Source organism: Melozone crissalis, unplaced genomic scaffold, assembly GCF_028551555.1.
Source record: "Melozone crissalis strain CALT ecotype California unplaced genomic scaffold, PUWL_Pcris_2 ptg000027l_1, whole genome shotgun sequence".
In the NCBI taxonomy this organism is placed as follows: domain Eukaryota; kingdom Metazoa; phylum Chordata; class Aves; order Passeriformes; family Passerellidae; genus Melozone; species Melozone crissalis.
This window is the reverse complement of record NW_026535805.1, coordinates 82,017,663-82,034,495: the sequence shown is the minus strand read 5'-3', so window position 1 is coordinate 82,034,495 and position 16,833 is coordinate 82,017,663. Positions and strand designations below refer to the sequence as shown.

At 36.8% G+C, this 16,833-nt stretch overlaps 1 protein-coding gene across 6 annotated transcripts in view; it reads right to left on the bottom strand.

Annotated features, from left to right (window-relative positions):
• Window positions 1–16,833, bottom strand: part of KHDRBS2 (KH RNA binding domain containing, signal transduction associated 2) — a 380,960-nt gene that overhangs the window by 260,462 nt on the left and 103,665 nt on the right. For all 6 annotated transcript variants that reach the window (XM_054280510.1, XM_054280508.1, XM_054280507.1 and 3 more), the window contains exon 3: window positions 15,537–15,653. In XM_054280510.1, coding sequence (XP_054136485.1) covers window positions 15,537–15,653 — 117 coding nt within the window. The remainder of the gene's footprint in view (window positions 1–15,536; window positions 15,654–16,833) is intronic.

The window sequence follows — 16,833 nt, the reverse complement described above, 5'->3', positions numbered from 1 at the left end:
TAATTCATTGTAGTACAACATCTCCTAGATTTCACTGCTGAACTACATTCTACAAATAGCATAAAACAAAATGTGAAAATTTGCCCTTATTGCTATATATTAAGAGCAAAATTTATAGTTGTGACATGGAGAAGCCCAGTTTGGAAACTAAAGTCCATACAACAAACAATATGGTCTATGATCTAACAAAGCCCTTTCTCATTGAAGCCCATGTGAAAAAAAGTAATTTAAGTTTACATAGCAGGCTTCTTTGCTGCATTTTTCTGCTACACATGTAAAATCCTTTCATCTATTTTTAACTATAGATTATTCCCTTCATTAACAGATTGCCAGTATACATTTGAAATGTATTTCTGTAGATGTATAGGACAAATTCCATATAGTCCTAACACTGAATAACAACTTTTTCACTATATTTAAGTACTTTTGCAACCTTTTATAAACTTTATATTCTAGCTGATATACTTCAATGACATGAATGTGCCATCTTCATTTAATAGTGAACTTGCATTAAAACTATTTCATCTGGGTATGCATCTGTAGATCATAATGCATATTGTATATTTTGTACATTAAGCAGAAAAGTAATAAAGGGTAAACCCTAAAGAAAAAAACCACAGCAGTTACTGATGTGAAGCTCATTAAAAAACTCCACATTTTATAAGTTCAGCTACTATATTTTTAAAATTTTTTTTTGCAGAATATATAATAGTGTTTTGCCTACAAACTTCAGACTAGGAAGCAGTGAGAGCTGTCTGTATCATGAAAGGAGAAAGGAAATGTGCAGATTCAATATGTCACTCTGCTGATGTAATAAGAAAGAAAAGAGAGAAGGTGGCACAAAACAGACAACACCAAAGACCACAGTTTCAAATACAGGAATTGTAAAACATAGGGACTCATATCACAGTCATGGACACACAGAATGGTTTGGTTTGGAAGGGACCTTAAAGATCATCCAGTTCCTACCCCCTGCAATGGACCGGGACATCTTCCACTACACCAGGTTGGTCAGAGGCTCATCCAAACTCTTCCAAGGATGGGGCATCCATAACATCCCTAGGCAACCTGTTCACATCTCACCACCCTCACAGTAAAGAATTTCTTCTTAATATCTCATCTAAACCCACTCTCTTTCCGTTTGAAGCCATCACCCCTTGTCCTGTCACTATGGGCTCTTGTAAGCGAATAATCTCTCTTCATCTTTGTTGTAGATTCACTTCAGCTACTGGAAAGCTGCAATTAGGTCCTCATCTCAAATTATCCAGGGTCTGGATCATGAAGGGGCAAAAAAAAAAAAAATTTCAAGGTTTAATATTGTCCTAGAGTGACATAATGATTCTTGTATCCCCATTCGTGTGTTCTGTTTATGCTGGATATGATGCTCTGTGCCTTCAGGACTGGCTCTGAAGAGCGAAGTTTTGTTTTGTTATCAGCCTGCTCACTCCCCCACAGTCAGTGGCACACAGATGGGGCAGTACATAGCGCTGCTTTTGCTTTGCTCTTGCTCTTGGTTCGCTCCTGCTTTGCTCTTGCTTTTGCTTCTGCTCATTAGTTAGTTTAGCTAAGCAGTCTGAATTTTTCCTGGACTATTTTTCTTTCCCTTTTCTTGGAACCACTCAAACCTGCTCCAGACTGGGACCTGGGCACACCGAGAGTTTGCACCTTGTGGCTGCAGCAGCTGCCCCAGCGCCGGAGGGACTGAGAACAGAGCGACCACCCCCAAGAGAGACTTTCTGAATTTGTCACCTTTTTCAGAGCAGTGAAAGAGTGGTGTCATCCAGTATTGTTCATTTTGTGAGCTGGAGGGTGCTGTGCCTGTTAATAAACAGGTTCTTTCCACTTCTCTCTGAGGAATCCTTCCCGACCCCATTGTGGGGAGTGGCCATGGGGGTTTGCTTTCTGGAGGAGCACCCTTTGGGAGCTTTTCTCCCAAATTTGCCCTAAACCAGGACAAATATCACATCATTTTTTTACCACACACTTTTCAGCATCATGATTGAGCCTTCTACTTAAAAGTAGTTGAATTAAAACCTTCCTATATCTAGCTGGGTGATGATTGCAAGAGATTCATTTCTGTAGAGCGAGTTTCAGCAATTGCAGCTATATCTTCAAAAGAACAAACTAAAATATTAATTCTCTTTGCAACTGCTGACACTCAGGATTTGGCCTTGAAATAGTAAAACAGAATTAATAATTTACTGTCAAACTATTCAAGAGTACACATTTGCTACATCAATTTAAAGAAATGTGAAACATTAATTTTGGACTTACATATATACCTTTGGATCAAGTCTGTTAACAGCTAGAGATTCAATATAACCAGTGTTACACTAGAGTTGAAAGTTATATAGATGGCTAATTATATTTTTAATTAAGGAAGTAAGACTTGCTGGACATTCCCTATATCCCCTCATTCTGTAAACAGACCCCTGGAGAAAGATTACCAACACAATAAAAAGAAAATAATTTTTTCTCTCTCTCATGCCAGATAAGCATTTAAGCATTTGGTAAAATACTTTTTTAACATAAGAGGAGATAAAAAGCAGGACCTGCTTCTGGACAGAAAAACAGAGAAGCTTTTATTTATTTTTCCTCCTCACTTCATAAAAATTACTCTTAAGTGAATTCTTTAGAGTTTACAGACATCCCCTAAATCATTCATCTGCTGGAGCACCAAAACACACAGTGCAGCCACTGACTTTCACAGCAGGATTTGTAAGCACGGGGAGGGAAGATTTGCCTGTAAGGCCAAAATTCAGCAAAGCATTTGCACATTCACAAACTAAAACCATCCCAGCTGTGCTCCTATGTCCTTTAAACACAGTTTATGAGATCAGGGTCCAGCAAGTGCTAGAGTTACTACCAAAGATTTGGTTTCAAAGAAATTTCTCAGAGACTGTGGAAAGAAGAAGATGACAGGAGGCAGGGATTAGGACAAGGCTTTGTGTTGATTTTAATCACTAACTGCTACCCCTCTTGACTCCTCCACAAATTCTGAAAAAAAAGAAAAAAAAAAAGCATTCTATAAATGGACTTGATCTGATCCAAACCAAAGGAATATATGAGTTCACATACAGATACAAAATCACATCAATAAAAAATTAGGCAAAAGAGCCTGAGAGCCTTAAGCACATCCACAGATGTCCTTAGGTATGGGATATATTCTGTAGGGATAACAACTTATTCCTCTTAACTCAGAAAACTCTGAATTTAGTGTATTAACATGCCACATTTGTAAGATTTATAATTATCAACAAATTAATTCTCTGCAGACACCTCTAAATTAGATGGACAAGAGCTTTTACTGTAGGGAAAGTAAGAACTGAGAAATAAAGCCAAAGCCACTCAATGGTGGGAACTAAAGGAAAACTTTACAGTCCTGCAGACTCCAAGTGCCAGCTCCAAACTGGATTGAATTCATGTTCACCTGCAATCAAAAAAACCAGAAACTACAAAAATTAGAAAAAAACAAGTTATATCATTTGCAATGCTAATATCATACTTTCTGATTCCGCTGCACATTCAAAACATACCTGTTAAAGCTGCACATATGCCTTACTTTAGCTATGTTTGATAAAGCAGAAACACATCTCACAGCCAAGCATACTTGGAAAGAAGCTTGTCAGAGAACACCCCTCTGTCAGAGAATTTTCAAAGAAGATGAAAGAAAGATGGGGTGTTTTTTCTTGTAATAAATGGCTATAAACTCAAATTAAATCTGTACAGATTTCCTTACAGCTATTATTGAGACGCAGCAAATTATTGTGGATTACATAACAACAGTACTGTGATGAAGTTATATCTCTAAAGTTATATTGATGTTGGGTAGATAAATGAAAAAGGAATGCTACATTACAAGTAATCAATCTGAAAAATGATCCAGAGACTAATCAATGCAACTGAATAAGAGAACATTAATCCCTGATGGAGATATTACAAAGTAAATAATATCTAACTTAGCTATCTAAATTCCACTCACCATATTCTTCTATTATGTTTCTTGTGGAATTGAATTTCAGGGGACTCCAAAGAGTTGTTGCTCCAAGACTGATTTTTTTTTTTCATTATTCTATTTAATTGTGTGCACTGTAATTTAATTTACTGCAATGCTGCCTCTATTGTGGCAATGCAAAATTCCTTGTAAGAGTAGCCCATTAAAGTATATTAAAAGTATTTATCATGATCCTCAAGAGTACAGATAACATTATACATGGAAAACTGGGATTTAACGTAATTGCTACAAATATTTCAAAGCAGTTCTTTCTGCATTTATCTATATGTTAAATTAGAAGAATAATAAACATAAAACTAAACTCGGCAAGATCAAACCTTGTCTTTATGAAGCTGCATGTAGATAAATAAAATACTTTGGAATGTAAGTCATTGTTCTGAAAAAGTATAGATGGGAAAAAACATCAGGGTGAAAACATATTCAGTCCCCCAAATTGCTGTAAGCAATTGATTAATTTACTTTTTCTTTCCTTGTCTCTCTTTTTTTACCTTCCCATCTCTCACACATGAATGTGTTGCTTTATTTCTTCCCATGTTTATTCTTTTTTAAAGAACACTTCTTGCCTGTTCCACAGGCAGGGACATCAGTGCCAGGACTCACCCTGACAATGCCATTCAGGATTGCAAATGCCATGTGCAGGAGAAGGGGGTGCCCAGTTGGGCGCATGGTCACACAACCAAACCTCCTGGGTAATGTGAGGTTTGGGGGTGGGACACTGTCAGCAAGCACCAACTTGTTCTCTGACCAATGAAATACAAGTCAGCTGAAGAGTTTGGCACAGGTCTGGATGTGAAACTCAGACTTTTGGGTGTGAAATTGGCACTACTGCAGACAGAGGGGAGATGGCAGCTGAGTCACTTGGCAGCTTGTTTCTAATGCATAATACATGTGTACATAGCTTTGTTTACTTTGCTGGGATAATTAGAAAACCTTACAATATTCCACAAACAAAAAATTTAAACTGCGTTTGGGTAAAAAAACTACAAAACATTTACAAGTTGACAAACCAGAAAGCATGTTAACTTTTTCTCTGCTAAGGGTTACCTTTACCCTTCCCACATTGCTCTCTTGCCACTTCTTTGCCTTGCCTTCTTTAAAGTTTCATGGTCTTCCATTACCTTCAACTTAAAGAGAATAAAGCTGAAGCACTACCTCAATGTTTTGCCCTTTGGAAGCAGCCTAATTTTGTAGAAAGAAAAGAATGTGTCCCATCTTCTTAAGATTGTAAGAAGCAATCTTACACCCAGCAGTGTAAGTCTTACAAACGTCCTGTCAGAACTATAGAATCTGTAAGTCTGTTTTAACATTACATTGAAGGGAGGTGATAAAGACTTTTAATATCACCACTGTGTTACATCAGTAATAAAACAGCATCTGCTTGAGGTCTGATGTGATTCTTATGTGAGGACAATGCAATTTTCTTAACTATCAGTTTCAGAGTATGAAATTTTTAACAAAGAGCTAAATTGCCCTCTTGGCTATTCTGTTTTGAAGATGTCATCACTAATTACATGGAAGCATTGCATCACTCCATGAATTGTGCTAGTAGGAAATGCTTGCATTGCTCTATCTTATTGAATCTCTACAACCACTCTAACACCACTCTTCAGACTGGAGCTCTAGTCTAAAAATTAACAGAGAACTGTATGGAGATTGCATGTGAACTTCATTTGCTCACTCAGCTAAATACTAAGAGTAATTTATTCCTTGCACTGGTCATTGGCAAAACTGCCACTGGCTTCAGCAGTACAAGAAATGCCCTTGTGGGACTCTGGAAGTGTTAGAGACTATCTTATGGACCTCCTTAAGCATTGAAGAAGAATAGTCCAACAATTTTCAAATTCAATTAAATTACAAACATTTAAAGTACTCAAATGAGTGTCCCATTTTCCTGGTTGTTTTAACCTGTCTTGGCATGTAACCAATCTATGCACTTTAATTTTTCATCAGTAATTAATACAGGTCTAACGTAGGAAGGTATGATAATCTCAATTTTTTATGCCAATTTAAATTTTCAAATTTAAAATAAAACCTCATGTTCTAATATTCCATGTGTACGAAGAAATGTAAGTATTTTTTTATTTAATACCAAAAGAATTCATTAAAACAAGAATATCAAAGAGATCAGAGATTTCGGCTCAGTTTCTTTTAATAAGCACCTAAACTTGCACAAATTATTTGGCATTTACACCCTTTTTCAAGAAATCACAGACAAATGAGTTACAGAATCAATGAGGCAGACTGTTTCCAATATTTACAGTCTGAAGTTTATAGTCCAAAATTTGTCTCTGAGAGACAAATAGGACATGAAGTTTTTTTTTTCATTTGTTCAATTTAGGATTTTTCTCCCCTAGGGAATATTTACTGAGCAAAATGCCGCCAGATCAATCTTCACCAAGATCTTCTTTGTTACCATTGCCTCAGGGAGACACTCGATAAGAAGTGGTCAGGAAATAAATGTGATGCTCCCTTGACCCAGCAGTTCCTAATGGCTTATTCCTGACTCTGATGATAGCCCAGATCTTGTACCACTGAAAGCAAACTCCAATACTGAGGAATAACATCTACTTTGTGCAACATCCTGTGTCCCTTTCCAGAAGCCAACACGGTCTACATGTGAGTATCTAATTACACAAAAATAAGCTGCAGTAAGTTGGGCTCTAGCTGTAACACTAGAATGCTGTAAAAGTCTGCTGACACAAACTCACATGCAGTATTTTTACAAAAGTGCAACTAAAAATTTCTGGCTGCCACGAGGGCAGGAAGAGGCTGCTTACTGAGAAATATAAATGACCTCTCTAATGAGACAAAAAAAGTCCTGTTCACATACTACTACAGTGCCCAGGCAGAAAATGCAGAGGAGAACTGGAATCTGACTGGAGAAGTCAACAGAGTGCCCTGGTGCCCAGTCTTCAGACCTAGATGCTGAAGTGCAGGTCAGAGCTTACAGGCAGCACAAACCACAAGCCACATCTCTAGAGAAAATATTTCTCTAGAACCTTAGAAACTCAACAAGGGGGAAGTCACTGTTGCAGAGACAAGGAACTACACTGCCTCATGTTTGGGCAGGAAGCAGTAATTTGGTGGGTTCTGATACTGCTTTTTCCAATATAGATACCTTTTTCCAAACCTAAGAATGATTTGGTACTGATGCTTTGTCTTTACATGCTGCATGAAACTCAGCAGAAAAATAAAAATCCCCATTTAGGACATGGAATGATCTAGAGGCTTATTCAAGTATGACTTGAGAAGGCAGCAGGTCTTATATCAAAGTGAAAAGAACATTGTTGACTAATTTGGTCATAATTGCAAAGTAATTTTACTTGAGCTATATGTGCTATACTTCTCCTAAAATGTAAATGATGTCAAGTCCATTTAAAATGCAAGTCCTACCAATGTGTAGAAACATTTAGGAAATGAGTTACAAATCAATCTTGAGACTTTGGAAGCGACTGTGCATCTTTTGGGGATAAAAGAGTTGGACATTAAATAGCATGGGAGTTTAAAATGGTCAAGAGACAGACATTCCTATTCACTGTGCACAAAAAACCAAGGAACTGGCTAACATAGAGAGACTCAGTGCTCAACCATGAATTGGAGCAATATATCACACACATCTTTCTTTCTCTCTCCACATGTGCATACAGATAACAAAGCTTTCAAAAAGCTTACCTTAAGCCTAACTCCTCTAAGCAAGGTCAGAGTGGTCACCCACCCAGTAAAAAAAAGCAGAGCTGTTCTTAACCCAAAAGGAATTGGGTAAAAGGCAATTTTCTCTGCAGCAATATGGACTAAGTACTTGAACCCATTCTAAAATTCAGAGATAGATGTCAGAGAAAACATTGTAAATCTCTGATATAAATATAACAATTCACCTTTGTAAGGAAAAAATCCATACTGCAAAGAAACAAACTTGAGAGAAATGGAAACAAATGGATTTCCAAAATTTTATAGCACAAACTGAAAAAGCCAGGGACTACTCTGCTGCAGATCATTTGAAACTGCATAAATTGAAGGAAAAGAGGCCACTGCTCTTTCTAGCCAGGTTCCAACCCCAAAGTTACTGGGACGTGCCTGTTAACACAGATGAGCTTTCTGATATATACTGAATGATGTATCACAAGGCCTCTCCTGGGTTAGGTATGCAGATAGGATCATCTGAATATCAGGAAGGGAAGAATTTATCCCAGTGGGGTCAGTTAACTCTTCTGGCTCAACGGCTTCATATTTTTGAGCTTGATTCCACTTCAGCCAGCAAGCCAGACAAATAGGTAACTAATGGAACCTGCACAAAATATTAAACAGAAGATGCTCCTGTCTTCCAGGGATGTGGTGCTACAAATCATCTTAGGAAAGAACAGTCCTACCGTCTTTCCCAAAATTATTTGTAGCACCACCTTCCTGGAAGACAGGCAAGAGGCATAAAAACCAAAACATGCAGAGATATGACAAGAAAATAAGAGGTTTGTGACTCCCCAACTAGAAAGACTCTCACTGAATAAACATATTCTTTTTTTGTGCCAGAAGGAGGATAAATTACTGAAAGCACTCAGTTTACTGCGGTATCAATAGATAAAAATTTAGTTAAAAGGATGTGGCTGAGAAGCAGAAAAGAAAACTCGGTTTTTTTCCTAGGTGTTGCACTCTGGGTAACATGGAGTTTTCTGAAAAAAAGAGAAGGAACAACTTTCTGGAAACAAGCTGATTTGCACAGATCTGTGAAACATAAGAGGGAGCAGACAACACATGGACATAAGACACCTAAGAGAAGTGATGCAAAAAGCATTTTTCATTAATGTCTCATCAACTGGCTTCTCACAAATTGATTATATAGGCAATTGTAAGTTCAGATGGAAGAACAGTTTCAAGAAAAATAAAGAAGAAAGTCAAAGGAATGAAAAGTATGCGCTGAGAAGATGGTGCATGAAAGCTTCCCAAGGACTGGCAAGCCCTGGAGACAACTGGTGCTGGTGGTCGAGCACACATTGTGTCCGTGTGAGTCCGGAACTCAGCCCGTGTCCAAGATGACCGCTCTATGCTGATGAAGACTATGGGCTCACATATGCTGCTGGTGAAACAGAGGATCCTCTGACAGACTTTCTGAATACCTACCTGCCAGTAAAGCCCTCTATTTTCTGAGTACATAGTGAGAGTTGTCTTCCCAAATGTTGCTCTAACCAGGTAATCATGAGACTGCAGTTCAGATGGGAGACTCAATAAGGTGAATAGCTTCTGAGAATAATATTCACCTTTAGCAAAAACCTGAACAACTGCAATACTTACTAGAATCAGTAAAAGTTTATAGAATAAAAGCTATTCTAAGAAATATTGGTTGTGATTTGCATCTACTATAAACTGCCTCCCCTATCCGGGGAAAAAACTATTTTACAACTCACAAGGGGTGATACATTGAGGTATTTTTCAAGAAACTGGGGTGGTTGAGCACCTGGAAGTTGTAGAATACAAGTAACACTGGAGGAAACAATGATAAAGATGATCTCTTCTTTTAATCTGTGCCTGCCAACACATTTATGTTTTCTCTGTCTAAGGAGGAAGTATTTTATTTAGAATGTTTTTATCACGAAAAAAAACCTAGCTTTAGATTGTGAAAGCCTTTGGCGCCTTTTGACATGCTCACTTAAAGGAAAAACTGAGAGAATGAAGATTACAGTAGGATTTAAAGAGTTAACATCCTTTTGCCATTTTGGTCCTTAAAGATTTCAGTTTCAAAAGATGGGGTGGTCTGCTTTTTGTTTGTTTCCTCTCCCTTGCATTTTTCTTTGTTGCTGGTTGTTTCTTATGGTCCTTATAGCCCCACAATAGCTCATACCAGGAAGTTGAAGGTTTTAAGGAAGACAATAAAACTGCTGCAGCAGGAGCAGTGTACTCTTGTAACTTTGGCTCACATCTTGAAGGCAAGCTGAGGGCCCAGTCCTGCTCTTGGTCATAAACTTGTTTGTGGGGTGAAATGTCTGTAAGCTGCAAGGTGCTGCATCTGTAGACATAAAAATACAAAGTCTTTACGACTTTTAAACACAAAAAAGGAAAACCTAACAGAAAAATACAAAATGGGTGAGCAGCAATTAATGATTTAAAACTGCTACTGATGCTCCTAGCTGTGCGCTAGTTTTCTAAATTAAATGCCACTCATTGCTCTGTTTCCCCTAGAGATTTTCCAGCTGAATATGATAAAAGAAGTACTTCAAGGGAACAGAAATACTTGCCTAAGAAATTAACATTTCAGAGATTTTGCACAAAGTCCAAATCAAAATTCCCAGCAGGCTGGAAGTAAATCTAAAGGTTATATTTTAAAAAACTAAATTGAGTTCTTATAGGCATTCCCAAATTTCTATCTCCAACTCTAAGAGCAGAAACTCCTGGAAAAACACTGAGCTAAACTATCATTGCCATAAGCCAGAGGAAGAAACTCACAGGCACAGGGGGAGTGGCACCAGTGTAAAATGTAGTGCAACAGACCACTAGGTGATTTTTGGTTGGTTTTGTTTTGTTTTGTTTTGTTTTTTAACTATCTAAAGTCTCTTGTAACCTCCTATTCTTGTTGAGAACGTTGACACTCTCACTTGGAAAAAATATTGCATATGCACCTATACTGCATGACCTTAAACATTTTGACAGGTAGTGACACTCAAAAGCTTTTAAAACTCTGGACACTAAAGACAACACCTTTGATCCACATTTCAGTGAAGCAATAGCATTGGGGAAGAATATAATGTAATTCTTGGACCACAACATCCTATAGACAAAACCTGCTACATTTTTCTTCTCTTTTGGCTATCAGAGCATTAATTAATAACTTTTTTGAAAAAAACAATGAAATCAAGAGAATCCTATTAAAGAACTAGCTTTCCTCTATTAGAACACTATGCCCATGGTAGTCATGACCTAATGAAAAAACACATTGTGCTTCAAACCAAAAATCTATGGGGCATTATTCACATTACATATGGACTTAATCCTGTAAGATATTGAAACAGTTATTTAAAGGTTGCAGGACTGACCTCACAGCATTTATAATTTGCAGGGAAGAGACCAGTGCACACTGCAACTATGGCATATTTTCAAAATCTTTTTTAAGGCAATCACATAACACAGTTGTTAAAAACCACTCTAAAGCAAACATGCTAATAATTGCATCTCAGTAGTTTCCCTGTGTGCTCATTTCAGATCTTTTTAGTAGCAAACAAGCTCTTAATGCTAGGGTTTTCTATAAAGAAAAGGTAATGAAACAAATTCTGTTTAACAGGGAAAGCTGCTGTCCAGTGACAGTGGACCTTATTTGGAAAGCACTTAATCCACAGATTAAAGAAAGGCACATATCTGGACTGCAATTATCTCCTCTTTCCTGAAGAACTAGTTTTAACAAAAACCACAACTTGAAAAAGGCAGCAGTTAAAAGTGCTCAGTAGCTGATAAAACACTGAATCACATAAAAGTAGTTTATGAGGTTTTTCAAAGCTGCAGTGCAACTTTGTTCTCTAAGTTTTCATGTTTTATAGGAAGACAATATGAATCTTGAAAAACAGAATCCTTTCAATAGCCAGGACAAATGACACAACTAAGTGCAAGTTTAAGGTATGAGAGAAATGGGTAATAAACAGACAGTCTGCAGAATAGGAAATGGTGTTGACAGGATTTCTCTAGGTAAAAAAGTTTTAAATTGGAATGGCAGTTATATTTCTGTTGCAATTGAGTTATGAATGGCTAAAGGAAGGCAGCATTGACTCCATGCTCAGAAGGGATAAAGCAAGCTTTATTAGGAACTACACATATTTTATAGACAGGATCTTTCACCCAGAACCTGACTGGTTCTTAAACAACACCCTTCACACCACTGGTTAATTCGGAACAACAACTTTTTAAAATATCTTCCCATAAACATCACATACCAACATTCCACATGTTCACAAACACCAGGTGCAGAGATTAAGATAAGAATTGTTTTAATTCTTTCTCTGAGCATTCTCCCAACTTTCCCCAGGATGATGCCAGGGAAAGTTTCTCTCTCTGTCAGCATCCACATACATCAGTCTGCAGAAGATTTCATGCAAACACTGTGACTTACATTTTCCTTCCTGTGTGTCTGACAGCTCATGTGCTACAGTAAAAGTCAGTGTTTTAGCTTTTTTTAATCTAATAAATAACCTTGTTATGAGGACACAAATTTCCAAATTCTATTCTATGTAAGTAAAACGTGGTTCAAAAATATGTTTGGAGCAAAGACAATGTGACCTCCTTTAGTTTAAATAACTGACCAGTCTTCCAGATGTCTTGCAGGTGATGAACAATGAGTTTTCAGGAAAAGATATGCAGGCTAAAAAACTATTTTTCTTTTTTTTCAACAGAATGAAAAGTAACCAAAAATCTTTTTTTGTCTAACACCTAATATATTACTAAATGAAAATTAAAACATTCTATTGTTCTTAGGTTATTCTGCTCTTCCAAACAGACTCCTTTAGGTAACTTTTAAAATAAAAATGTTCTTAAAAATAGAAACGAACTGCTGATGCAGTTATACTTGAGCATCTCTTCAGTAACATCTAACATAACTTTATGTGACATACATTAGCTCTGTGGTGCCTTGTGCACAATTGGAGCTGTTCATAATACACATTTTAGGTAAGCTGCATTGCCTTTTCAAATTAATCTATCCTGTTCCCGCACTGTAGGCACAGCAGACACTCAGAAATCTCAAGTAACTCTTAACAAATGTTCCCTGTTGCTCTGAAAGGAAACAGCCTAAAATCTTTAGCCTCTAAAATTTACCCACAGGTTTCTTTAAAGAAGATAAGGAAATTCTGAGGAACAGACATACCTCTGTTGATATAATCTGCTTCTCATAAAAAGAAACTCCCCCTCTGTATGACCAAAATTACTGACTATAGCCAGAGCAGCCCATTGTTGAGCCAAAAACTTCCCTGTTGTCATTTTGGCACTAAAAAAACCTCAAATCAGCAGATCAGTTCTTTTGGAAGATTTAAGTATCTAGGGATCTAGGGCATAAATGTACTCAGCACTTTCCAGCAGAAATTCTGCTTCTGCTTCTCTGCTGCAACTCAGCATCCAGCGGCAGCAGACTGGAGGGGAAAAGCACACATGCCTGCAGTCTGTCTAGAAACTGCTATGGCTCATGGCATAATATAGACAGTTTGAAGGAATTCTAGTTTCTAGAGAGAAATTACATCGATTTTTCTTGAATACTCCTGCAAAACAAAGATCTATCAGCCAATATACATAAACTGATTTCTTTTATGGTTCAAAAAACCCATAAAAAGCCTCCAGACTTTGGTAATTTGTATTTAAATCAGTAAAAAAGTACTGCATAAATGATACTAGTGCACTATTTTTTTGACAAGAAAATGGTTTTAACCAGAGCAAGTTGTATTTTCCTTAGCAATGTAGCAATTCACACCATTATTTATGCTCACAGTCAAACATATTTTCTTTACATTTTATCAGTATCTCAAACTAGAACAGCCTCTCTGAAATGCTAATTGTAACTATTACCCATCCCATGATTATTCTCACACTCTTTTGCCAGGAACTGGTAACACCGACGTACATGGATGAGAAAATTCCTGCCTCTCACTGCAATTGCACAAGGATTTTGTTTTCTTTTGAGTCAGTAATGTCTAAATTGGATTAAGATAAATTGCTTATGAGCCTTTCTCTACAGAAACTGCTTTCATGACTGCTATATTTAATGCCACTTTACACTAGAACTTCATTTTTGTACACCAGTCTCATATGAATGAGCCTACATGAAGCTCATACTCAATTTCAGATTATTCTTAAGGACTACAAACCTTTTGAAGACATACTCAAATTTTGCTGACATACTCATGGAGTGAACATAGCACCCGTCACGCTGGCACTGTTCATTATGGTCAGACAAAAATCAAATTATATGATCAGAAGAGTGACCAATCTAAAAATCAGAAGTCTTAATCTGTCTAATAATGTGTTTAAACTTGTTTACACTCCCCTGTCTGGGCAATTGATGCTCTCAGCAATAATAATCTGAGTGGGTGGCTGAAAATGAAGTGACTGGGCATCAGCTATAGCACTGATGCAAATGACTGCAGTTTAGCAGATCATACATTCTTTCATCTAGGGAAATATTTATGATTACAGAAGTTAGACATAAGTAATTAAAATATTTTACCTGTCAATACTTGGAAATAAAATCAGTAGTGTATTCAACATATATTATTTTATAATCATAACTGAAGTGTCACTAAATGTCTGACTAAAATGTCATAAAGAAAACTCTGAAAAATTAAATATAATCTGTGTGCCTAATTTGTCTAGTTTGCAGGTTTATTTTTCTAATATTGCAATGGCAGACCTCATAATGTCTATGTGATTGCTGATACACTTTACCAAGACCAAATAATGCCAACCAAAAAATCCTGATTGGTCTTTCCTTTCAGCATATTATTACTTTCATAATTTTAGCTACTGAGATAATGACAGAGGTGACAGAAAGGAAACAAGAATAATGCACAACATTGCTAGAGAGGCTATATACAGTTAAAATATAGTGAAATTAACAGTTAAAATATAGTGAAATTAACAGTTAAAATATAGTGACATTAGGAGTCATTATTTCAGTGTTGACCATAATACTGCTGTTCCACAGATTCTAAAAGACATCACAATGCAATCAGGACTTGTTCTTTGGGTAAAATATACATGAAAGCTTCCTTAATGTCCTGGTTTTAGCTGGGATAGGATTAGTTTTCCTCCTAATAAATGGCACCCTGTTGTGTTTGGGATTTAGTATGACAAAAATATTGATAACACACGAATGTTTGGGTTGTTGTTATGTAGTGCTTACCCTAATCCAAGGACTTGGGAGCAAAGCCAGGACAGCTGACTCAAACTGGCCAAAGGGATATTCCATACCACAGAGCATCACGTTCAGTTTATAAACTGGGGGGGAACTGGTTGAGGAGGAGCAACACTTACCTGCAAGTAATTACTTAGGGGCATTGACCAGGCTGTGATTCCCAACATTTTTTATTCTTTATCTATGGTGCATTTTTAAACACACTTAAGCAAAATGTCTACTTTGTTATCTTCTCCTAGAACTATGCCCTGAATAAATACTCAACATTAAAAAAAAATCTCTAAAGCAACAGAAAACAAGAGAGAACTCATTTATGTACACCAATATTAAAGCAGTAATATATACAAGCTGCACTTTCACAGGAGAAAAAGACTTTTCTCAGAACAAATGAACATGGTTTCTCTTTTAGGTGAATTACTTAAATAACAGTGATACTATAGCAATTGTGAAGGTCTAAGCAAGGTTGGCATAACAAGAAAAAGAATATATTTAAGCAAATTATGTAACTTGAAAAAAACAAACTAGCCTTGGAGTCAAGAGTCTATTATAGGCCTTTTAATTGAGTCATTAATAAACAGACAGGCAATCAAAGTGTAACACCTAAAACAACATATGTTTCAAGTAACTGCAACCAGATTACCGACACAGTACCTTAGCTTTATCCCTCATGGATCCTTTTCCCAGGATGGACATTTTTGCACCTGTTTCTTCTTGTAATCTCTTTAAAGAGTTTCCTCTTGGTCCAAGCAATTTCCCAACAAAATTGAACTAGAATGAAAATAAGAGAACTCTTTTAGACAGGTACTTTTCCAAAAACTTAATAAACATGATGACTAAACAAGAAAATTTTACTTTCCTTTAAAAGAAATACTCCTACCTAGCTTACAGCCTAATTGACAGAGATACAAGACTGGAGAACCAAGATATTCATTTGTCTAGTGTGAAAGACTGTAAAAGCATTCATGGTTTATTTGAACCCTGGGTGGCGCCTCTGTAGGACTGACACGCCAGTGGCTGCTAGGTTTAGTGAATTGCTAAACAAGGTATTTGCTCATGAGATGGTACTGGTGAAACTCAGAAAATGCCTAGGTTCTTTCCCAAGTTAGCCAGCTTTACTTGCAAGTAGTATATCTTGCAAATTTAGAGCTTTAGATAGATTTTTAGGATTTGATGTTTCACACATTGACTTGAAAGTAAGTGCTGTTTTGTGTACTGGCTTCAAATACCTGTTTTGCCAGCACCAGAACGAATGACAATCAACAGATCGTGGTAGATATTCAAGGACATTTTCTAAAATGAACACAGCTTTGTCTGCCACACTGCTAATATTCCTAAACACTGCACACTTCACATACAGCAGTTTTTTTCTGGAGAGATGTCTATTGGAAAATCAGGAGACAGAACAATAAATAAATGAGGTGTTAATATCATGTCCACACAAAGCAGCAAAAAGGGAGGAGTCTATTAAGTAATTTCTTTATTCGGTAATCAATAGTCTCTTCATTTATTTTTTTTTATTCTTTTAAAAATGCTATGATATGTGGTCTTCAGAAGCTGACTGGACATCATCAGCACTTGCCTAAGATGTTCTGGAATTATGTTCAAGTCTGAACAGACAGTATTCTGGTCTGGCTTTCAACAAAGAATAAGCTCCACCAAAGCAAGAGGGGTGTCATTGTATCAGCACTTCCTTGGTTTTGTTTCAGAGAAAAAGAACATGACGTTAAGAAATATCAATCACGAAAATGTCGCCGTCAAAAATACACACAAAAGTCTATAAAGATGTTATAATATACATTGCTTGCACTACCTTCTATTTTAAAAAGGCAAAAATGTGGAAATATTCTTGTTTTCACTTTAACCAGCAAGAATGTAACACAAATGCATCAGCCATGTTAGTAACACCCAAACTCTGAATCACGCCAGATGCTCCAAATCTCAAGCTCAT